The 24,622-nt window shown below is 34.9% G+C and overlaps 4 protein-coding genes across 6 annotated transcripts; 2 read left to right on the top strand and 2 right to left on the bottom strand.

Moving 5' to 3' along the window:
* Positions 1 to 1,280: 1,280 nt before the first annotated feature.
* On the top strand, positions 1,281 to 5,307 carry LOC105133810 (uncharacterized). The gene is made up of 3 exons (XM_011037934.1): positions 1,281 to 1,588; positions 4,357 to 4,576; positions 4,678 to 5,307. Exons 1-3 carry the CDS (start codon positions 1,424 to 1,426, stop codon positions 5,073 to 5,075), a joined length of 783 nt encoding a protein of 260 aa, XP_011036236.1. The 5' UTR covers positions 1,281 to 1,423; the 3' UTR covers positions 5,076 to 5,307.
* Positions 5,308 to 5,410: 103 nt separating this feature from the next.
* Positions 5,411 to 11,448, bottom strand: LOC105133811 (alpha/beta-Hydrolases superfamily protein). Its single transcript, XM_011037935.1, has 13 exons — positions 10,918 to 11,448; positions 10,692 to 10,823; positions 10,543 to 10,569; positions 10,066 to 10,156; positions 9,387 to 9,430; positions 8,710 to 8,808; positions 8,378 to 8,435; positions 8,236 to 8,288; positions 7,921 to 8,022; positions 7,399 to 7,464; positions 6,437 to 6,558; positions 6,167 to 6,338; positions 5,411 to 5,657 (listed from the first exon to the last, which is right to left on the bottom strand). The coding sequence occupies exons 1-13, from the start codon at positions 11,053 to 11,055 to the stop codon at positions 5,589 to 5,591; spliced, it is 1,173 nt and encodes a 390-aa protein (XP_011036237.1). The 5' UTR covers positions 11,056 to 11,448; the 3' UTR covers positions 5,411 to 5,588.
* An 862-nt stretch (positions 11,449 to 12,310) lies between these two features.
* LOC105133812 (Tetratricopeptide repeat (TPR)-like superfamily protein) lies at positions 12,311 to 15,983 on the top strand. Its single transcript, XM_011037936.1, has 2 exons — positions 12,311 to 12,563; positions 13,196 to 15,983. The coding sequence occupies exon 2, from the start codon at positions 13,404 to 13,406 to the stop codon at positions 15,603 to 15,605; it is 2,202 nt and encodes a 733-aa protein (XP_011036238.1). The 5' UTR covers positions 12,311 to 12,563; positions 13,196 to 13,403; the 3' UTR covers positions 15,606 to 15,983.
* LOC105133813 (Nuclear transport factor 2 (NTF2) family protein) lies at positions 15,729 to 18,420 on the bottom strand. Of its 3 annotated transcripts, XM_011037937.1 has the most exons (5): positions 18,000 to 18,419; positions 17,659 to 17,773; positions 16,914 to 16,995; positions 16,358 to 16,409; positions 15,729 to 15,968 (listed from the first exon to the last, which is right to left on the bottom strand). In XM_011037937.1, exons 1-5 carry the CDS (start codon positions 18,333 to 18,335, stop codon positions 15,906 to 15,908), a joined length of 648 nt encoding a protein of 215 aa, XP_011036239.1. In that variant the 5' UTR covers positions 18,336 to 18,419; the 3' UTR covers positions 15,729 to 15,905. The 3 variants fall into 3 exon arrangements, with proteins under 3 accessions (XP_011036239.1, XP_011036240.1, XP_011036242.1); XM_011037938.1 differs by lacking the exon at positions 16,358 to 16,409 and having other exon boundaries at positions 18,000 to 18,420; XM_011037940.1 differs by lacking the exons at positions 15,729 to 15,968; positions 16,358 to 16,409 and adding an exon at positions 16,416 to 16,870 and having other exon boundaries at positions 16,906 to 16,995; positions 18,000 to 18,420.
* Positions 18,421 to 24,622: the final 6,202 nt, after the last annotated feature.

Here is a 24,622-nt window from a genome sequence, read left to right as displayed (position 1 = left end):
TCTTTCCCTTATTTAACATAGACTCTTATCTTAGCGTCCTATTTTGCTAATATTGTTACTTAAATTTAGGAATTTGATTTATATCACTAGTATGAATTTTTCTATTTTGTCTTTTATTTCCGTAAGTGATTCTCTTATTATAATTAAGGTGATTCTCTTATTATAATTAAGGTTGGCAGCTTATAAATACAAGCAACCCCTTTATTGTAGTCATGTTTAATTTTGAATAAGAATTTATTTCAGAAATGTTATTCTATTACTCATGGATTCAAGTATTTTACTCTTGCTCATGGATTCAAGCAAATCATAGAAAAAAGATAGTGATTCTTTTTCATTATTAGTCTTTCACTACGTCAATATCTATGAGATATAAAAACAAAAAATATTAAAAAGATAATATTTACATTTGAACAATCCATTGTTCAGATCCTTCGAGTTGTTGATTATAATGATAATATAGAAGTTGAGTTGTCTATTATTTAAATTCATACAAAAAAAATTATGAAATCAAGTCATACAATAGTATTTAATTAAAAAATCAGGAGTAAATAAGAATTTAAATTTAAAATATTTATATTTTTTCAAATCTTTGTTACTTTTTTTATTTAGCTTTAGCATAGAAAATCTCTAAATTCAATTCTAATAAAACAAATTAAAAATTCATACGGTTTGGAAAAAAAATGCTATAAAAAGTAAACAAATTATGATTTAAGCATTTTTATGGATATGGATATATTACTATCACTACTTAAACATAATATAAATAAACATAATTATAATCATAATGACTACGTCTTCATAAGGATAAGACTATGATAATATAATTAAATCATTAAATAATTAACATATGAATAGTCAAAATATTAAAATCGTGTATAGGAGATTCTAATTCTTTTCTTTTGAGACAATATTTTTTTAATTAAAGGAGACATTTAAGATAAGATTAAAGGAGTCATTTAATTTGATCAATCAATTTGATTTAGAAATCAAATCTTTTTTTTTCGAGAAAGGGAAGGAATAATTTTTAATTTTACCTTATTTTGTCATGTGAAGCTTGGTGGATAATAATAAATGTTAATTACTTTTATAATCGCAATCTTATCATTTTTTTTCCCGCTAACAAGGGGGCCAAAGCACAACAATTTGTAGGTGATTAAGGAACTAAAATGTTTATTATTAGCAAAACTACTAATTACCCACGAAAATCCTTTCAAATTAAAATAAAAAATTGTAATTAACTTATTATCCGACGTGCAGGTAAACCCTATAAATACACTTCTCCTGAAGGGCAATATTCTTGCAAGAGCTCTTCTTAGTGCTCTCCTTTCTCCTTTTTCTCTCCTTCAATAATTCTCTTACATATCCAGGAGATAGGCAATAACCATTAGGAGGAGAAGGGTCTTGGCTAGCTATAAAAGCACGCATGGACAGCCTTGAAGAGAAGGTTTCTGTGTTCTTTCATGAAGATTTTGCTGATGAGGAGTCTGGTCGCTCTATGGAGGAAGAAGACGACTACGAGTCTGACAACAACTTGCATGACCCCATGGAAAGATCCTTGTATTGGGAATCACAAGACGCCTTGCTTCAGGTATTTAATTTTAATTACAATAATTTAAAGCAAATTTTGCCATAATTCTAAAAGGGTAAGCAGTGCTTCATCTCAGCTCCTCTAGAAACGATATATTTCTCGTGCACGATGCTATTTTGTGTTTACTATTGCTTGTCTTTGCAAATGAAAGAGATTTCGACAATTAATCTCTTCATAATGATACAATTAGCTCTCCAAGATCATGATTAAGTGCTGATTTTTACATTTTGCGTTGGCTTGAGAATATAATATACAAATTATATTACCAAAGTTAATGAGCATTAATGGCACTAGTACTAAACATAAGATATTTTGTATAGAGCACAAGAGGAATATCCCTTTTTCTTCAACCCTATAAACATTTATGAACTGCGACCGACATTAATTCTTTATATCATTTTAGTCTATGTTTACTATTGCTAGTATTTGCAAATGAAAGAAATTTCGACAATTAATCTCTTCATAATGACACAATTAGCTCTCCAAGATCATGATTAAGTGCTGATTTTTACATTAAATTATATTACCAAAGTTAATGGGCATTAATGGCACTAGTACTAAGCATAAGATATTTTGTATAGAGCACAAGAGGAATACCCCTTTTTCTTCAACCCTATAAACATTTATGAATTGCGACCGACATTAATTCTTTATACATTTTAGATTTTTCAATATTGAATCCATCTACCATTTGTTTTTTTATATTTGGGTGTTTTAAAAGTATATTTAACTTAAAAATACATTAAATTTTTATTTTTTTGATATTTTTAATTATTTTAATATATTAATATAAAAAAAATTAAATGTTTTTTTTTAATTACTTGAAATCTTAATATAATATCTAAAACACAAGGAGTGATATAGTCAAATTAGATCTTCCTGTCCATGGAAAAAGTTTTTTTTTTTTTGGGGTGGAGAAAGCAGAAAACTAAAGTACACGTGTGTCAACTATTGAATGGCCGGTTTGGGTGACGTGCCCAATTTTTGGCATCATTTATGATAGCGGCAACCTGAATAGTAATAGCCACGTGTACTGTTGCAGTAGGGCGGTCAGGTGCCCCCATCAAATTGCAAGGGCTGGCGTGGTGAAAGTGGCATCCACCTCTTTAAAATCTTGGAGAAATAAGAAATATACATCAACTTTAAACCTTTGATGCGACTATACTTTGCTTACTTTATATTTTAATCGATTTTTAGAATTTTCTTTCTTAATTAAAAGTATGATTTCGTACTATTTTTTATAGCTTTTCTATTTCATGATCAAATTCGTTGGGTTAAAAATAAAGCTATTAAATTTAATTTGAATTGGATATTTTATTTATATTAATTTTAAATAATATTATTTTAAAATAAATTTTTAAAAATAAAATAATATTTTAAAACTTAATCAAACATTAATTTGGAATTTAACTAATTTAATATTATAATCGAGGTGGATTTAATAAAAAATAAAATTAGTTAAAAATTCAGGTAATTTAATAGATTGTTCTAACTGGATTAAAATTTAATTATAATTTATGAATTATTTATTTTTTTAATCAAAATAATTTTTTTTATTTTATAAAAAAATTAGGCTCGGCCAATCAAAATTAATGACTCGTATCTGTAGCTAAGTTTAAAAATTCTAGCTTTAACTAAATTATATATTAACTTATTAAGTTGATTAGATGATACTTAATCTACTGTCATTCAATTTAATATGAATCAAGGTTTAGAATAAAAGTTAGGGTATCGAATCACTGAGTTAATTTACTGGGTAAATCAAGTTTAATAATAATAATCTAAAAGCCTGGACAAGGAAAACTAGTTACCTCCATCATTGATTGGTATACCTTTATAATCCCTACTCAGATTTTTACAAATAAAAGTTGGAACAGCTACGAAACATACAATGTTAGAACCTAAAGCAAAACGATAAGTTGGATGGCTAGGATGTTCCATACGTCCAATAGAATTATATATATATATATATATATATATATATATGTTTAAAACTCAAGTTGAAAGGAAAATCAGTTTTAAAATTCATTTCCATACTTGCTAGTTATACGCATTAAGTTTTTAAATCAATCTTAATTGCCCTGGCTGGCTACAGCAATATCATGATAATCACTTAATAAAATATTTTTAATAGCTCGTTTTCTGTCCAGCACTTAATTATGAAGGAAAAAAAAACATTCGTGCCGTTGATTGCACTTTTGGACATTCAATCTAATGGCAGCATGTCTGCGTTTGGGCCACATTAAATTCCACAAAAAAAAAAGAAGCAAACTACTAATTTGGATTAAAATCCATAGTGTTGCTAGAATTTAATTCTTACATTGTTATTTGTAAAATAAATATATTTTTAATGTATCATTTCAATTTACTTCTGTCAACTACAATATAAAAAACGACAATTAATAAAAATATGATATCTATTGAATACTTCATAATTGGAGGAGAAAATTCACAAATTAAGACTTGATGATCTATAAGATCAGTGAGGTATCTTGATTCATCATCTATCATAGACCAAAGAATCTAATATTGAAAATTTTATAATATAACAAATAATTATATCAATATCCAGAAAGATGTATTCCCTTTTATCCTTGTATTTTCTGTTTCGAGACAGTAATTAAATGTTGAAAAATCAGAAATTAAAGCCATCTTTAGCATTATAAGATCCTATTTACTGCATGGATAAATTAGGTATTAGGCATTAGACCAGGAAACAAAATTATACTTTTTTTTTCTGGAACTATAATGGGATTAATTCTATGAAGGGAGTTTTGGAGCGCTATAGCTCTATCGGCTCAAAGTTACGGCAAGAGGTTAGCAGAGTTATAGGGGTAGCAAAAGAGAGTGATTGTTGCAATTGCATGAAGCCCACTGATGGCTGCACTAACTGTTTAAGACAGAGGGTTGTCAATTTGCTCACCCAAAATGGATTCGAAGCATCTCTTTGCACATCGAAGTGGAAAAACACCAGAAAGCATCCAGGAGGTAACAGTTCTATCCTTCTCTCGCTAAATGCATGCTAGCATTTTGTGGTATGATTGTTCTTGTTGATCTAGACTGATTTGACGGCGCCCTTGATTTTCCAGGAAAACATGAGTACGTAGAGATAATTGCAGGCACAATGGGACGCAAGAAGCCAATCCCATATCTGATTGAGCTTGAATTCAGAGACCAGTTTGAGATTGCCAAAGCAAGTGATGAATACCGCAATCTTGTGGCATTACTGCCAGAATACTACGTGGGGAAAGCTGACTACCTCAATGCCATTGTTGGCATTCTATGTGATGCAGCAAAGAGATCAATGAAGGAGAAGAAAATCCATATGGGACCATGGAGAAAGAGGAGCTTCATGCAGATGAAATGGTCAAATTGTTCTGAAAGACGATCTGTTGACAAGCCTTCAGGCAAATCTTTTTCCTCCTCCAGACAAGCACATGAATCCTGCTTGCAATTGTCTGCTGCTCCAGCTTTGACTGTCACTTAGTCATAGAAAGTGAACCCATTTTCCTCTCGTTAGAAATCTTTTTTGACCTCTACGAGTGTATAATGCCCACCTATGTAGGATTATTATGTGAGAAGTGTTTTTAGTTGTATAATTTTGCGGCTATGGCTGAGATGCTTAACCTAGGCAGACCCCAGTGCCAAGCTCTCTACAAGGGATGTGCTAATACTATGTTTATATCAGAAATGTATAGCGTTCAAGTTTGAATGTATTATCAGAAAAGTCCAGTGTCTGCTGCTCTTCCCCCACCTGGTCACTGCCCCTGATTTCCCTGAAATTATGAAGCAAATTCCATGTAGATTCATGCACTCGAGTGCTAATGCAAGGAAGCCAATCATATTACATACAATATTTGCGTACAAAATTTGTGAGGTCTCAGGACATTGCTACTATGGCACAAATATTTGGAAATTAGTATGTGAATGACTAGAAATTCTTTCATGTAATTTCTGGCCATTATCTCCAGACACATGCAAACCCTTGTTTGACTTTCACTCATGCTTTGAAGCCCTGGAATGATGATGAAAGAATCCTGAATAGCCCGTCCGGGTTATCGGCATGTACCTGTCAAGAATTTGGAGCAATGTGAGCTGCTCTGGAAAGAAATTAATAATGCAGCATTGAAATGCATTCCTACTCAAGCCAGGCTATCTTCGCCATGGCACTAACATTAAAAACACTAGGAATTTTCTACCTCCCCCCCAACAACACAAACCTGCCTAGATATTAACATGGGACTAGTTTCTGACAACAGTGAAAAAAATGACACCAGGGCAACATATACATTTTGTACAGCTTAAAGCCTTAAGCTCAGTAAGCTGGCAAATTAAATGGGCAAAATTTCAGAATATTCTGAAATCAGCCAACTTTTTTTATTTTGCAAAGCAAGGTTTTCTGGGTCTAGCCACTGAATGAGTCTTCTGCTTGCGCGTTATCCTCAGACAATTGAGGATAAGCTTCAAAAAATCATGCTTATTTTTCCATGTACTTTAATTAGAACATGGACAGAGGCGAGTAATTTGAAAATAATAATGTCAGAACTAGGGATATTAAAGCATGCAGAAGAAAAATACCCAGTGGCCAGCATCTTCAAGGACATGCATTTCAACTCCAGCTCCCTCCTCAGCAGCCAGATCTTCAGCAGCATGAATTCTCTGGAGATCTTCAAGGGCCCACCGGTGCAAGCTTCTCTCTGCTTTCAAAAAATTTACATGCACACCTTGAGGCAAATTTTCAACAAATTTCCTGCAGTCAACAACATGGATTGAGTAAGGAAGCAATGCTCTGATCAAAGGAGAGCAAGGTACTGTTTTTAACTCGCATTAACCATATTTCAAGATTACCACAAATTTGTTTCTTCGTACGATTGGTACATTTCAGAAATTCCATCGAGGTCAAACATCCAGGAGAAACTTGATGATGGCAAACCAGGAGGGCCATTTGTTTTAAGATTAGTCACCACCCACTGGACATAAAAATCAGAAAGTCAATTAATGCCAAGAACTTGAGGGGATCACAATTAGCATCTTTATAGAAAAACATAATTGAAGTACAGGAAACAAACTAAATAGAAGTTGGCTTAATTACTCGGTAATCTCAGTTACAATCCTAAAGTTGCACCAAACATGAAGTAAGCAATATATTGATTTCTCTAGCAGCTAATTTGCTTTATGAGAGCATGTAGTTGCTGGGAGCTCTAGATGCTATTGCCTAGACGTGGTTTCCCTCCTTTCCTCCATATTCAGATTGAAACTCCAGAAAGATATTGTCTGAATTCAGCAGTCAAACAGCTACTCATAATAATATATTTCAAACCGTCTTTTCCATTCTGAATCAGATCTGCACCATGTATCCTATATCATGCTACATGTATACTACTCTCTTCTTATCTTTCTAATTATCTTCCACCAAAATAACATCTAATTCCACACAAACTTTTGTTTTTCAGGGCAGAACAAGTTAATGAAGAGTCTAAGGAAAAGAATTTGTCACTGTCATTTTATTAATATTAAATCTATGGGGGCAAAAAATAATGTTTGCCATTGTACCTCCATGAAACGTCTGTAAAGACTGTCCATATAATTAGCAGGAAAGTAATCAAGCTAGGAGCAGAAATGATGTAGAAAAAGATGAAAACCTTTAACATCTCTATATACAATATACCTCAAATTGCAAACATCACATTTTATTGCTAATGATAATGAAGATTCTCACATAGATTACAATAGCAACAGCAATTTTTTTCATGCAGAAACCAAACAACAATAGAAGTATCATAAATAAGCATTTGGAATTCAGATTATACCTGTGCAACATCCTTAGAAAACCCTTCTTGTATAAGAGCATTGATAATATCTCGCTTTGAGAAGACCTTCCTTGAAGAAAGATTATAAGATACTCATAATAATGCCCCCAAAAAAAAAAACAAAGAAGAAAACAGACATCCAAACAAAGAGAAGACCCAAATACTGTATATTTGGTGGTAGTTACAGGTACACAAAAAAAAAAAAAAAGGAAAAAAAGAAGAAGTCAAAACAGACATCAAAAGAATAGAGTAGATATAATCACTCAAGATAATGGTAGGAAAGATAAGGGTGACAGACAATGCTTGGATGCTGAGTTAAAGAATTCAACACTAAATAGAAGTGCATTGGTGTTTAAAGAAAAATCACTTGCTTGGATGCCGAGTTGGAAATCCAACTCTAAAAAGAAGAGCATCTGTGTTTGAAACAAATCACTACCCCACCAAGATAAAAACAGCATCACTATCATATCAAAAAGGTCTATGATACACCCAAATATGGGTGTTATAACTTATGAAACATACCTCCTTTGGTAGTTTCCTTATAAAAGATATTAGTTCTGCAGGATGGTCCTCTCCATCTCCACCAGCCCTAACTTTTCCAGGAGTAGCATCTAGAGACCAAACCTGGAACGGCGCAAAGACTATAAGAATTTAAAGAGATAAAGCAAAATGAAATGACAAAGACCAACCATAGAAAATTAATTAAGGACCCTGTTATTATACATAGAGAAAATGGATTACTTGCTACAAAACGTGGACTAACATCTGAAAACTGGTATTTTAAACCAATCTTATGTTCTAAACCATCTAAAGAACATTTGCAGATTATAAACTTACTCTTACAGATTGGGCAAGAGGTTTTGCAGCTTGTTCCACCATACTCAAGGCAACTGCATGGACAAATAGGGAGAATGTTTATGCATTGAAGTCAATTAAAATATCAGATTGGTAAATTGCATGTCAAGGAAAGTAGATGTACCTTTTCCACCAAAGCTGTGCCCAATTAAAACACGAGGTGTTATTCTAAGCTGTGCAACCTATTCAAACAAAGTCACTAACATTTAATTAGCCATAAAAATATTCTCAAGTGCTAGTTGGGAGGCTTATTCTGGTTAGGAAGGAGGCATCAACAAAAGAAGAGCTGCAACAATTTTAAGAAGCATAAACAGCTGGAGCACATTAACAGATGCATCAGCCATGCACAAAGAACCCACCATCTTGGACTCTTGGAGCTATCTCAGTTTTAAAGAAATGAAAAATAGAAGAACAAATTGTCCATGAATAAATAGCCACAGCTTAAAAGTCACTCACTAGCTTTAAGACATCAAAAGCAGTTGAGGCAACAGTGTGGGCCCCCCTCTTTTTGATAGATGCTGAATCACCGTGGCACCGCAGGTCAACCAAAAGAAACTGCATAGTTTGTCAATGATAAGTAATATTCTAATCACCCTCAAGTCCATGCCAAAACTGACTCATTTGAACGCCTTAAACCCTAAGTAATGTACTTCATGCATAATTGTTGAAGTTCATGATTATATACAAGTTCTCCCCCCAATAACCCACTACAGTTGGATCATAACGGGACAGTGATTGTTTTCTCTTGCTTCCATAATCCTCAGGCATGCATGTAGAACAGGGACAAAGAAATCTCACAAAGTATTGGCAGACACTCGCGCAATAGTCCTTTAAAAGTACATGAGCATTATTTGACAGCATTAAAAGCTCACATGAAGATGTTAAAATGCAATTGCTATGTTGGCGCCATTTTCACAATGGAACCTATGCTCACATGCAGACCATGAAATCTAATTGCTTCATATGGTTGGAACATAGGGGGATTGGTTGCTATATCTTACTTTTGTAATCCTCTGTCATACTGATACAAATATCACAGGGAATTATGGAACCAAGCTAGCTTGACCTAGCACCTTTTTTGGGGTTATAGAGAATATAAAAGATACAAAAGGGGAAAAAAAAAAGAACAGTACCTGCCATGCTGGAAATTCTTGTGCCAATCTCCGTGTAAAGGTTCCTGTGATATTTTAAATCTGTAAACTATATTTCAAAAAGTTCCTATTAATTTGTGTATGTAAAAGCATACAAAAAGCAACTAATCAAAAGATGTTATAAATTAATGCATGAAGTTCTGCAGCAGAAGGTAATGAGACCACTTCACTGAGGTGATGGCACTTTGAAAACAAAATCATCAGAAAAGGAACACTTCACATTTCATAATTTCATAGAAAGTGTGTGATTTCTTGTTTTTTGTTTTGTGTAGGATATATTCTAAATTTGATGGTTGAGACATACTAGATTGCTTAGGTTATCAATGCCTCAGCATAAGACAACTTTAAACACATCACAGTTGGAAACTATACTACAAGGGGGAAAAAAAACAGAATGGATAACAACTTAGGTTTTCTAGGATTTTCAAAGGGTGTTTATTTTGGGAGTCTAAGTTAGTCCCCTGGCTCATCTCCATTAGATAGTCTCCCGTTAGAAATCCTAGTTCTAGAAGGAGATATGGTATCCCAACTTGCAATGGACAAGGGTTAAACATCAACATGGTGCAAGTATATAACTGTCGTGAAAATTATATTTTCTAACAAATAATCAAGGCAAACATAGAAAAGCATAAAGGAGTTGAAACTAATACGCAGTACTTACCCCAGTTCTTCCTGCTGCCTAAAATTCCATGCAGAAGCACAGCTGTTGGTGGATCCGGCCTTGATTTACCCATCACAGAACCCCATTTTACCTACGCAGCAAATCATTCAGCATAAGCAATTCTGCCCATGAAAAAATGTATACACCCACTCCGCTGACCTCAGCTCAGCTCAACTCTATTTCATCCTCCAAATGTAATATGAAAAGATAGCACATCAATCATAAACCTAAATTGCCGTACATCTTCTCACTAACTATAACCAGTTGGACTTGGACCAACTTTCCAAATCTATTCATTTTCACCATTGAATCGATACAAGACATGAAAAAAGTCTTTACAATTGAGCACCTCATAAGAAAAGAAAAAAATTCATTGTCTTTACTGAACCATTAATTCATCAAATATTCTGTAGATAACCAAGAAGTAACAATTCATTCTAATAATGTTTAAAAAAAATGGTAAATTTGGGAACTTACAAGTGGTCCCAGAACAAGATCATAAGCCTGCAAACATAACAAAAATTCCATCACTCAAACTGAAAATACTACTAATTTTCTACCACCCTAATTCTTTTTTTCTTTCCTGAGTTTAGAAAAAATAATTAAATGAACAAAATTGGATATACCAAGACAGCAGGTCGGTCGGCCGTATCTCTTCCGTAGACGACCCTCTCATCTACCAATGCCATCCGTATGCTCCTCTTTTCTTTATTCCCTCTACTTGATTTACCATCGGTACCTAACTGGAATTCGTTTTTCTAAAAAAAAAAACATTATCAAAATAACACTCTAATAATAATAATAATAATAATTAAAAAGAAAAAAAAAAGAAATTTGAAATCACACGATCACCTGAAACGGCATTGAAATCCTGGTTCTAGAGGAGATGGCTCTCCAATTTAAACCGAAATCTAAGTTCTTCTTGTCAATGCAATTAACGGCGGGTTCACGTAGACCACCGCACGCCATGAAATTAGACATTGCCGACATTTCTCAGAAACTGATCATGCAAGTACGCGCCACCTGATTAAAAAAGACAGCTTGAGAAGTGTTTAGTTGTGAGGAAGCAGATAAAAACGGCAGCGTATTAGAATGGATTTGCAAGAGCGTGCGCAATGCAAAAGGAAGGTTCAAAAGGGAAAGGCAATGGAAGGCGGAGAAATTTAGAGGTTTCTCGTTTGGTTTTATTAATTTGATATAAGAACTGAATCCATTAATAGTAAAAATAATAATATATTTTTACAATATATAGAGTGAGGGAGGGGACGGAAAGCGGAGGCGGAGATACCAAAGAGTGCGCGTTCTCAGGGTCTCGCGGTCGCTGTGGTGGTAGGGACAAGACGGTGCCTACAACCACTAAGCTCTCCTTTATCGCGGCAGCCATTTAATAATGAAATTACTAGGGCACGTTTGTTTAAAAAAAAATAATTTTAATTTTTTTTTATATTTAATAATATAATAGAAAATTTATTAAAAAACATTTTTCAGTATTTGATTATATCATAGAAAATAAACTAAAAAATAATTTATTAATATTTTATTTTTTAAAGTTTATTAAAATAATAAAAATTAAATTTTACAAACTAAAAAGTTGAATGAAAATAAAATTAATAAATTATCTTAAATAAAATAAATAATAATCAAAATAATAAACATCAAATCTAAAAAATTAAAAATTAAAAAATAAATAAATTAAAATAATAATAGTTAACATTTTATGAATTATTTAAAAAAAATAAGTAATAATCAAAAAAATAATAAGAATTAAATTTGATAATAAAAAATTTCAATAAAAAATAATAATAAAAAAAATTATAAAAAAAAAATTAAAGTTAATATAAAAATAAATTTTAAAAATAAAATTAAAAAATAAATATTTAAAACAAAATATATATTGCAATGAAAAGTTTGATAATTAAATTTAATATAATTATTAAATAATATAATATTTTTAAATTTTTTATCATTTTTAAAAAGTGTTTTCAAACTGAATGTTTTAAGAAAATATTTTTTTAAAATCAAGTTATTTTTTTAATTGAAAAGTGTTTTCTATATAATTATCTTTTTTAATAATAAATAAATATAAAAAAATTAAAAAAATAATTTCATAAAAATCAATTTTTAAAAAACAAACCTGACTTAAAAATGTTCTTTTCAATTTACAGTGATGGTCACGTGGATGGGCACATGGTCATCTTTGCTCGCTGGCAAAAGAAGCAGCTTGTTATGTTTTGTTTTTCTACGGTTCGGTCGTTTCGCATAGATCGTTACGTGTTCTTGACGGAAGAATCGCGTTTCGGACAATTTCTTTTGTGCGGCTGAAACTGGCAAAAGCCGCAAAACCCTAAACCCTCACAGGCCACAGTGTTCTCTCATTATCTTCTCTTTTCTCTCCCCATTTAGCGTGAAAAACACTCTTCCTGCCTGCCTGCCAATCCTAAGCTAAGAAGTATAAGGATATATCAGCAGCCGTCAAACCCTAATTCCGATTCGGACCGGTAAAGTTCTCTCTCCCCTTCCAAATTGTTTTTGTTTCATTTTCTCTTCTTTTCATTTTTACACTAAGATTTCATGATTTTTTTCCTGGTTTTTTCTGTATGAAAATTTAAGCAGTGAAAAATCAATGATTGCTGTTGATTTATGGTTTTTTGTTGTAGTTTCTTGAATGATTATTTTTTGGGCTTTAGAAATCAATGGTTTGAAACGGTATTGAGTGCTGTTGAAAAATGTAAGAATATTTGTTTTTCTTCCTCGTTATTCATCCTTATTGTTATCGAAAATCAAGGAAAGTTCAATTCAATTTGACCTACGTTTAGACTTACATGCTACCTGGTGTCATTTCTAGATTATTAACCTGTAAATTGAACCTCGTTATGCCAATTCATTTGCATTTTATCACTCCATCTAGCATCCTTATTGTTATCGAAAATCAAGGAAACTTCAAGTCAATTTGACCTCCGTTTAGACTTACATGCTACCTGGTGTTATTTCCAGATTATTAACCTGTAAATTGAACCTGGTTATGCCAATTCATTTGCATTTCATCACTCCATCTAGATTTTCTTTCTTCTTTTTTTTTCTTTTGGAAGCACAATGAGTCCATAACTTGCATCGTTATCAATGTTTACAGGGGAAGTGCTAAATAGCAAAGAAGATTGTGGTAGGCTGCTTGAGTTGGGTAATCTGTTGAACCTTTTCCTTGATCTTGTAAAGCGAAAATTGAGTCGTTTACTTGGAAAATTCTTTCTTTCCAATTTAGTCTTTGCAAGTGCAGGCAAAGTAATGCAATCAGTTTGGACTCACCATGTTATTGAACACTGTGGTTATGTTTATAGTGCATGCCTTCTTCTTCTCCGTGTTTTGTGTTAAGAGGACTTTCTGTAAGTCAAATAAAAAAATGCATACCTAAACAAGGGAAACAAAGTGCCATAGCAGGTGTTCAAAGCAATTACCCTGCTGTAGAAACGGATGCATCTAACAATGTTTCTATGATAGATAACCTTTTTAATTCTCTCAAAGACCTTGCAAGGAAGGGACATTTATTAAAAGCATTTGAAACCTTCTCTCTGATCAAGCTCCATGCCTCTTCAGCTAATCGTGATGTTATCTTACATTCAATTTCTTCATTGCTTTACTCTTGTACCAACCTTAAATCACTCCCGCAGGGTAAACAGCTCCATGCCCACACCATCTCTTTGGGATTTGAAAATCATCTCGTTTTGCTTCCCAAGCTGGTCACATTTTACTCAAGCTTCAGTCTTCTAGCTGATGCGCACATCATCACTGTGAATTCAGATATCGTGAACCCTTTGCCTTGGAACTTGCTTATCTCTTCCTATGTTAACAATGGGTTACATGGAGAGGCTCTTTCAGCATATAGAGAAATGGTACATAAAGGGGTTAGACCTGATAATTTCACTTATCCATCAGTCCTTAAGGCTTGTGGTGAAAAATTGGATCTGGACTTTGGGAGGGAGGTACATGAGTCTATTACTGCTGCCTATGGGCACAGATGGAACCTGTACGTGCATAATTCTTTGGTTTCTATGTATGGAAAATTTGGGGAATTGGATGCTGCTCGTCGCTTATTCAATCAAATGCCAGAGAGAGATGCTGTTTCTTGGAATGGAATAATCAGTAATTATGCTTCCAGGGGCCTGTGGAAGGAAGCATTTGAACTGTTTGAAGAAATGAGACTAGCAGGCGCAGAAGTGAATATTATAACTTGGAACACCATAGCAGGAGGGTGCGTACAGACAAGAAATTTTAAAGGGGCACTTGAGTTGCTTTCTCAGATGAGAAGGTGTGGCATTGATTTGGATCCAGTGGCAATGATTATTGGCTTAGGTGCATGTTCACACATTGGGGCCATTAAGTTAGGAACAGTGATTCATGCTTCTGCAATTCGTAGTTGTTTCGATGGATTTGATAATGTAAGAAATGCACTGATAACCATGTATTCACGGTGTAAAGACCTCAGGCATGCTGACATTTTATTTAAATCAATTAAAACTAAGAGCTTAACTACTTGGAACTCCATGCTTTCTGGTTATACTCATATGGACCGATCTGAGGAAGCCTCGTTCCTGTTCAGGGAGATGCTGTTTTCTGGAATTGAACCTAATTATGTGACTATTGCAAGCATTCTTCCCCATTGTGCTCGAGTGGCAAATTTACAACAAGGGAAGGAGTTCCATTGTTACATTATGAGGCGAGAAGGGTTTGAGGACTATTTATTGCTTTGGAATTCCCTCGTTGAGATGTATGCAAGATCCGGAGAGGTTTTAGCGGCAAAAAGAGTGTTTGACTCATTGAGGAGGAGGGATGAAGTGACTTATACCTCCTTGATTGCTGGGTATGGTATACAGGGAGAGGGGAAGACTGCACTAAAATTGTTTGATGAAATGATCAAACATCAGATTAAACCAGACCAGGTCACCATGGTGGCGGTTCTATCTGCGTGTAGCCATTCTGGTCTAGTAACTGAAGGAAACGTGTTGTTTGAAAAGATGTCAACTCTCTATGGGATAGTTCCCGCAGTAGAGCACTTTTCATGCATGGTTGATCTCTTTGGGAGAGCTGGATTGTTAAATAAAGCAAAGAAAGTAATTACTAGTATGCCTTACAGGCCAACCACTGCTATGTGGGCCACTCTTGTAGGCGCCTGCCGGATCCATGGAAACACAGAGATAGGGGAATGGGCAGCTGAGAAATTGCTGGAAATGAAGCCTGAAAACCCAGGTTACTATGTGTTGATTGCTAATATGCATGCTGCTGCTGGTCGTTGGAGCAAGCTGGCTGAAGTCAGGACTTACATGAGAGATTTAGGTGTGAGGAAGGCCCCTGGATGTACCTGGGTTGATGTCGGCTCTGGATTCTCCCCCTTTGTGGTTGGTGACACTTCCAAACACAACTCAAATGATCTTTACGAATTGTTGGAGGGGTTGACTGATCTAATGAAAGATGCCGGTTATGTAGCCGGAGAAAATTTTAGTTCCGAAGATGAAGAATTGGAGGAGATAGAATGCTGCAACATGTGAATTTTAGTTCCTTGAATTGTGTTGTCCTTCGGACTTTTACTTGGAGAGAAAGTGCTCGATGCAACTTGCTGAGCGCATTGAATTGTGCAATTTTTACTCTGGATTTATATTATTTATAAAAAATTATAAATAAATAAACTGGTTCCACTTGTAGAATAGCAATTATAAACATGGAATTTACCAAGTTGAATATACATTTGACAAACAAAATCATAATGATTTGCTCTCGTCATTTAAACGAAAAGAAAATGATGGTATGGTTGCAGTGGATGATATCTTTCATCTATGCACAGGCTTTCATCACAGCTGGTCTGCTAATTGAGGAAATCGCTGCAGTAGCCAAGTTACACCCCTGATAGCAACCTGTTTCTCGAAAAACAGAAGCATCATCACAACCACAGAAAAGCAAATTCACTCCAGATATTCAAGTTAATGTAGCATAAACCTTTGAACCAGAGAAATGAAAATTCTCTTGTAGAATGAAAAATTTACACCCCTGAGAGCTGTGAGGATGTTTCTTTGTCAGAGGAATGAAAAATTCTCAAGGTAGAAATGTTAATCAAGGGTAGACAAAGACAATGTGTGTTTCTGTGTGTGTGAGAGAGAGAGAGAGGATATTGAAGCAGCTCTCAATAAATAGTCTAGTCAATATTGAGTTCATAATTTCATGACATGCTACACAAAAAATAAAAGGCCTGTCATTTTTCTCATCCTCGCTGGTTCACAGAAACTAAATGGCCTTGCATACATACCAAAGCTGCCTCCCCAGGCTTGACTGCAGGCTCAACACTGTCTCGTCCATAACTGTTTCAGAAAATGGTAAGTTTCCTCAACGAAAACATGCCTTCCCAAATAAATATTGCTTTCAAAATGTAAAAGTTCTGTGGCTTATGATCCAAATACTTCTTAAGATTGAAGATTGCTGTTGTTAAATAGCCTCGAAAAGTAGAAAGTGTGCTAGTGTTTTATATCAACAATGGTCCAGAGGAACACGTTGCAGGATCAAACAACTCCTTAAATTTAAAAGCAGGAATGCATCAGAATTCCATCTATCGCTGAAAACTGTAGAGCATGTTGATACTGCTCAAAGAAAGTCAATGAATTGAGCCAGTTTCAGTGACAAGAGAAAGTCACACAGACTCTAAGCTCAATTGCTGAGCTGGTTTGAGACCTGGGATAGATTCTGGAGACAGCCTTCTGTGCATAAAAACGTTGCTGACATATGGGGGATGTATCTGTATAAAACAAGTTCCATTTCTACAAGACTACAATGCATCATCAACCATTTAAGGATAAAGCTTCACTTACATTATTTGCCTCTTGCCATTCACAGCATCTAGCCGATAAAAGCTGCATCCTTTGCTAAATGGGAAAGACTTGCCCTTCCATTCTGTAATGATTAGCATTACAATTTATCCAGAGAAATCATGACAACCTTTGTAACCATTACTTAACATCCTAAGCAGGGAACATAAATCACTAAACAACATGGAAGGTAAAGAGTTGATGGAAGGTAAGGGGATGTTCGGTATCATTTCCATTTCATGTTTTCAGATTTTTGGTTTTAGTTTTCAGTTTTTTGAGAGCAGAAAACTTCTTTGGTTTAGAAGTTCTTATTAAAACAGACAATTCTCATATCTCATTTACAATTCTTGAAAACCAAAACAGAAATGATAGCAAACAGCCCTAAATAAATTCCATTGATGTACAAGGATAATGGAGTTAAAAATCCACACCCATTCTTTTAACTCCATACAAACGCCACTTTATTGTGTAAAAACACTTGTAAATGTACTACTGAACACAAAAGTCAATACTGAGAAATAAATTATTCTTCGGATTCTGTTTTTTCAACCTAGGTTTAAGTTAGTCCCCATACTTTTTGTAAAATCCTAAAGGTAAGCATATTAGGATAGAGAGAACCCAAAAGCGTTTAATAACAGGAGTCGTGTTTTCAAACATGATGAAGGACTAAATTGTGATCATGTTAAGAAATTAGGGATTAAAGAACATTTTACGCATACAAATAAAGAATTACGTTTTTGAAACATACCCAAATGCCATGTAACTCCGACCGCAAAGGAATCCTCGTTAGAGATATCATCAATAACAAACTGGAGGTCTTTGCTTACAGTATCAATGAACTTGTTGAAGAACTCCAGTATTGCCTGCACAAGGATTTTATGTCATCCTTTAATTACATTTTATTTTTTATAATTTCAATTAGGTAAAACTAATTCAAATTAAAGTTATTAAACTCCATCGGACTCATAATCTAGTTCAAAACTTAAATTCAATGTTGATTTGTATCAATAAAAAACAACATAATTTTATTTATAAAAATAAAATAAAACAACACCATTTAAAAAACAACATAATTTTATTTGTGTGTACCTTACGACCAACGAATGGACGAGGAAAGATAAGGTCCTCGTACACACAATTCTCGGCAATAAGCTCCTCCACGGAATCCAAATCGTGGCCGTTGATTCCTTCATAGAAGCTCCTCACGACATCTGATGCAGATTCCACGGATGGTGCAACGGTGACCGTTTGGTTTTCTGATGAGGAGGCTTTGATCGTGGTCTTTGTAGCCCATGCCTTGCTGCTAGAGGTGAAAATGTTAGCATGTTGAGTGGAGATTAGCTGGGGACGAGATAGAATGGGAATCCTGTGTAGGGGAAGAGGTTTGGAAGAAAAGAAAGATGATGCGGTGGAGCTCATCAGCATGGTTAGTGATGATTATTTGGTTTTGTTTGCGTCCAAATTTTAAGACTAATATATGTTCTAAATATTATGCTGCAGACATCAAGACGTCTAAAGCTTGGGCGGTGTTATGATGGTTTTTTATTAAAATATTTTAAAAAATATATATATAAAAATAATATTTTTAATTTAATATTAATTTAAAATTAAAAAAAAAATCAAATTCTTACAAAAATATTTTCTAACTATAAATCTTCCATTCTCATAAAAATAAATCTTTTATTTTTTAATTAATTCATTGAAAATAAAGTTATTTCCTAAGACATTCTAGAGAAGGATATAAACAAAATCATTATTTTTTTCTCTAACTTCTATATTTTTTTTTATCTTCATAAAAGCTCATTAATATCTTTATTAATATCTTTTTACCACGTAAAAATACCTCGTACTGATTTGATCTTCGAAGGGTCCTTTATCAATACCCGAAGGGTCTATAAAGGACATTATGCATGTATTTATCAAACAGGAAATTTATAATTTTTGAAGATTTGTCATTGAAGAAGAAGACATAACAATTTGAAAGTGAAGATTGTAGAACACGCTGTGATTGACATGCAAGGATCTTAAGAAATAATTGCTTCCAAAATATTCCTTGTGATTTTTATATAACCATTAGTTAGCGTCATTTGTCGGAACTCTTACAAAAAGCTAATTACTTCTCCAGTAAAAAAAATAAAGCTTTGATGATTATTCCATCTATTACACTAATATAGTAGATCCATACATACCAAGGCATATCGTAAACTCAGATTGAGAAGATGGTTGAGGAGATATATTTACTCTTTGAAGAAGTCATCAGATTGAGAGGACAACTCATTGTTCATCCTCAACTAGCTCGTGATATCCTACTACATAACTTACCACCTCAGCCATATAGGACCCCTATCGCCCAGAAACGCCTAAACTATATAGAGGGATATAGGTAGAATGAGGAGGAACCACCTAAACAGCATTCTCATAGTCTAGCTCAAGAATGTTCACATCGTCCTACAGTACCACTAAAAAGTGAACATTCTCTTAGAATCCATACTAGCCACCATGGAAGAGAAAGAAGTCATCACTCCTAATGTTCTATGTTAGATTCCTCTAGTTCATCTGACTTACACAGATAACAACCTAGAAAAAAGGCTGAGGAGAACTCACGACATCACCAACTTATCCACTAATATTAGGTGGAAGGTTCCTCTCTATCCAAGAGAGTCCTCAAAGCCAAGATTCCAAAGGAGTATCTATCTGTATAGATGAACTTAGATAACTATGTAACAGAAAGCCTTGAGTTGGTCATTCATGACAATGACGTCATGTGCAAAATAATACCCATTACATTCTAAGGGAATGTGAGGACGTGATACAACAACCTAGAAACAGGGTCTGTCATAAGCTTCCTTGACTTGTGTATGCTAAACTAGTTTCACATGTCAACACCAAAATTCCCATGAAAAAAAGCTTCACGAAGCTATTTAGAGTTACCCAAGATGAGAAGGAATCCACCTAAGCATATTTGAGGAGATTTAATGAAGAAATGCTTGAGGTGGAAGACTTGTTAGGAGCCTGTGAGGCTTCGATCAAGGAAATGCTTGAGGTGGAAGACTTGTTAGGACCCATAGCCTGTGAGGCTTCGATCAACGGGGTAGAAGTGAAGAGTTATGGAAACAAATCCTCTCATTATAAGATAGAACAGTTTTAAGGGTGAAACAAATGATTTAGAACCATATAAGAGTAGAGGAAGCCATATAGAGAAAGGGGTCAGAGTTGAGCACTCCAGCAAGAATTGTTACCTTATAGACAATATATTAAGAAGAAAAAAATTTTAGGGAACATCCTAGTAGGCCGAAAAGAGTTTACAATCTATAAACATCGGCTCTACAGTGGTCTACACGGCTTTGAAAGGTCATAACCTACTTTAGTATCCTCTTCATTTAAAACCCAATCCTAACCTCAAGTTCTCCAAGAAGTATTGTCAGTTCTATAAAGAGAAGGGACACAACACTAGGGGTTGTTATCCTCTCAAAAAAGAAATGGAGAGACTTCTAACACAAGGATACCTCAAACAATTCCTAAAAGAAGATCCACCTCAAGAAGGGGAGGGATGTGAAGTAAGACAATAAAGACTAACACTTCAAAAGGTCCTCATCATACTAAAAGGCTTATATACTATAATATCGGCGTCACTAGTAATAAGAGAACAAGGCTGAAAGATCAAGTTCTAATGACAATGGGTTGATAAAGTTCTTGGCATGTACCCATCACTTTCACCCCTAATGATGGATAAGGGATTAAACACCTATATGAAGATACCTTGGTGATTTTCATGGTCATATAGGGTTATAGGGTCTACAGGATCCTAGTGAATGATAGTAGCTTAGTGAATATCCTATCAGTGAAGGTCATGACAAAGATGGGCATAGAGGCCTCTAGAATGACTTTAGTGCCAACATCTCTCATTAGGATAAAAGGGTTAGTAGTGCTCGTATAGGGGCAATAGGGTCAACCGTCATAATAAGATTGCACTCCGTTATGTAATTCTCTAACAAACTTTTATAGTCATTGACACCCATCTCCCATACAATGCCATCATTGAGAGGCCATTGCTCTACCAAATTAGTGTAGTAGCTAACACAACGTATGTAACTATAAAGTTCCCAACTATTATAAGGGTAGCTATAATGGAGGGGAACTAGAAAGCCTAAAGAAATTTGACAAAATGGAGGGGAACTAGAAAGCCTAAAGAAAGTTGACAAACACATGTATAAAAAGCAATAAAACACTACTAATTGATTACCATGAAACCTAAGAAGAGAAGCTCGGGCACAAAAGAGAGGTAGCTGAAGAACTAATGGAAGTCTGTTTAGGCCCTATCGAGAAAAAGGTTACAAGAGTGGGTTGCACCCTAAACAATCAATAGAAAAAGGTATCGCAAAGAAGCAACTTTTCCTTCCATCCAGAGGATATGCTAGTGATCAGCCCTGAAATAGCTTCCTATCGGCTGAGTGTAGACCCTAGTTTTCCTCTAGTACAACAAAAGAAGAGAAGTATAAAGGGGGATAAATAGAAGGCCATCTTTGAGGAGGTAGACAAACTCATATTAGTAGGATTTATACAAGAGGTGACATAACCTAAGTGGCTCGCTAATGTTGTGATGGTAAAAAAAAGCCACATTAAATGGAGAATGTGTGTGGACTTCAAAGATTTGAACAAAGCTTACTTGACCCCCTCCTCAAAATAGATAAATCAATAATGGGATATGAGTTCCTCAGCTCATTGGATGCATACTCTAGGTACTATTAAATCCCATGTATCTAGCTAATAAAGAGAAAACATCCTTTATAACTGAAATAGGGACTTACTATTATAGGGCTATGCCTTTCGGTCTGAAAAATACAGGGGTTACATACTAAAATATGGTGGATAATGTGTTCAAACATCAATTGGGTAGTATTATGGAAGGATATATGGATGACATGTTGGTGAAAAGTATGACTTTTAAACAATATTTACAAGACCTCAAGAAAGTTTTCTAAGTACTAGAGAGCCACATTGTAAAGCTGAACCTCTTAAAGTACATGTTTGCAATCTGGTGGGGGAAGTTCTTGGGTTTTTTGGTTAGCAATAGAAGGTTGAACCCAACTAAAAAAAAATCCAGGTACTATTGAGCATGACTCCCTTTAAAATAGTGAAAAAGGTGCAACTACTCATAAAAAGGTTAACAGCTTTGAGCAGATTCATAGCTAGATTAAGGGAATGAAGTTTACCATTTTTTCAAAGTTCTATGGAACACCCGCAACTTCTAGTGGGCACTTGAGTGTTAAAAATATTTCGAAGAGCTAAAGGTTTACCTCTCCTCCCTTAATGTCATTTCTCAACCTAAAGAGAGAGAGAGACTTTGTTTTTATATTTAGGGGTGATAGATAGGGTTGTCAGTATAGTGCTGGTTAGAGAAGGAGTATAACATCTAATTTACTATAAAGGTAAGACACTGCTAGATGTAGAAACCCGCTAATTAAGAGTAGAAAAGATTGTCTTAACACTGGTGACAACTTCCAAGAAGTGGATGGTTTATTTCCAAACACAACAAGTGGTAGTATTGATAGACCAGCCTTTAAGATAGATCCTTCACAAACTGGATATATCAAGATGACTGGTGAAATAAGAAATAGTATTAAAAGAATATTGATTACAGTACAAACCAAGACTCGTAATTAAAGGGCAAGCCTTACCGATTTCTTAGCGGAATATAGATTTGAATAGGCTGTCAGAAAGGATCCTTCTCCTGATTCAAAGATGGTTGTTGTAACCTATTATTGCAAGAAAATTTGATTTTTGAGTTAATTTGGGCTTTTATTAGAAGAAATTAATGTTCTGGGGTCAAAATATAATTTTTTAGAGTTAATTTGGTCAAATCAGGGGCCTAATTGCATAAATATTGAAGTTTGATGGCCAATTAGGGACTTAATTGAAGAAATCCAAAACCAAGGATGAAATTGTAAACACGCCCAAATTGAAGTCCTGATTTTGAATCTGACGTGTTTTGGCGCCAATTCTCATTTGAATGAAACGGTGCGTTTTGGGAAAAATGACGTTGTTTTATGCACTGTTCATATAAAAAAAACAAAAGAAAAGAAAACCAGAAAACTCAAATTTGATTGCAAGAAAATTTGATTTTTGAGTAAATTTTTGCTTTTATTAGAAGAAATTAATGTTCTGGGGTCAAAATATAATTTTTTAGAGTTAATTTGGTCAAATCAGGGGCCTAATTGCATAAATATTGAAGTTTGATGGCCAATTAGGGACTTAATTGAAGAAATCCAAAACCAAGGATGAAATTGTAAAACACACCCAAATTGAAGGCCTGATTTTGAATCTGACGTGTTTTGGCACCAATTCTCATTTGAATGAAACGACACGTTTTGGAAAAAATGACGTCGTTTCATGCACTGTTCATATAAAAAAAACAAAAGAAAAGAAAACCAGAAAACTCAAAATGGTGCCGTTTTGAACGGCCCCATCATCTTCTTCCCCTGGACACGCAGAGAACAGGGGAAGGAAATGTGTTTTTCTCCTCTGTTTTCACTTATCTTTTTACCGACATTTTACCTTCAAAAAGACACCGATTTGAAGTTTGATGGCCAATTAGGGACTTAATTGAAGAAATCCAAAACCAAGGATGAAATTGTAAAACACACCCAAATTGAAGGCCTGATTTTGAATCTGACGTGTTTTGGCACCAATTCTCATTTGAATGAAACGACACGTTTTGGAAAAAATGACGTCGTTTCGGAAACCAAACACGAGAGAGAGGAGAAGAGAAAAGAGAGAGAAAAAACAAAAAAAAAAGAAGAGAAGAAGAAGCAGAAAAGTGTGAAAAACTGAGGAGAGAGAGAGAAGAAAAACACAGCAAAACGCCAGCCACCGTGTCTCCGCCGTCAGCAGCACCGCCTCGACGCCAATCCCAGGTAACCTCTAGCTCCCCCGTCTCTTTCTTCTTTCGGTCTGCATTAGCATGCAAAACGTGAATTAATTCACGTACTGCAGCAAATGAGGGGGGGGCTGGTTACCGTACAGTGGCCGCCCCAGCCATATCCCCTCCCCTATTTTTGCCTATAAAAGCAGGGGAGACAATAACAAAAAAAAACACACGAAGAGAGGGAGAAAAAGAAGGAGAGAAGGAAACCAAACACGAGAGAGAGGAGAAGAGAAAAGAGAGAGTAAAAAAAAAAAGAAGAAGAAGCAGCAAAGTGTGAAAAACCGAGGAGAGAGAGAGAAGAAAAACACACCAAAATGCCGGCCGCCGTGTCTCTGCCGCCAGCAGCACCTCCTCGACGCCAATCCCAGGTAACCTCCGGCTGCCCTGTCTTTTTCTTCTTTCGGTCTCCATTAGCATGCAGAACGTGAATTAATTCATGTTCTACAACAAATGAGGGGGGGCTGGTTACTATACAGTGGCCACCCCAGCCACGTCCCCTCCCCTGTTTTTGCCTATAAAAGCAGGAGAGGCAGCAAGTCACAAAAAAAAAAACAGACATGAAGAGAGAGAGAAAAAGAAAGAGAGAAGGAAACCAAACACGAGAGAGAGGAGAAGAGAAAAGAGAGAGCAAAAAACAAAAAAAAAAAGAGAAGAAGAAGCAGAAAAGTGAAAAACTGAGGAGAGAGAGAGAAGAAAAACACAGCAAAACGCCAGCCACCGTGTCTCCGCCGTCAGCAGCACCGCCTCGACGCCACTCCCAGGCAACCTCTAGCTCCCCCGCCCCCCT

This window comes from Populus euphratica, unplaced genomic scaffold (genome assembly GCF_000495115.2).
Source record: "Populus euphratica unplaced genomic scaffold, PopEup_1.0 scaffold54.1, whole genome shotgun sequence".
Classification (NCBI taxonomy): domain Eukaryota; kingdom Viridiplantae; phylum Streptophyta; class Magnoliopsida; order Malpighiales; family Salicaceae; genus Populus; species Populus euphratica.
The sequence above is the reverse complement of the archived record's forward strand: the minus strand, read 5'-3'. Positions and strand labels throughout refer to the sequence as shown.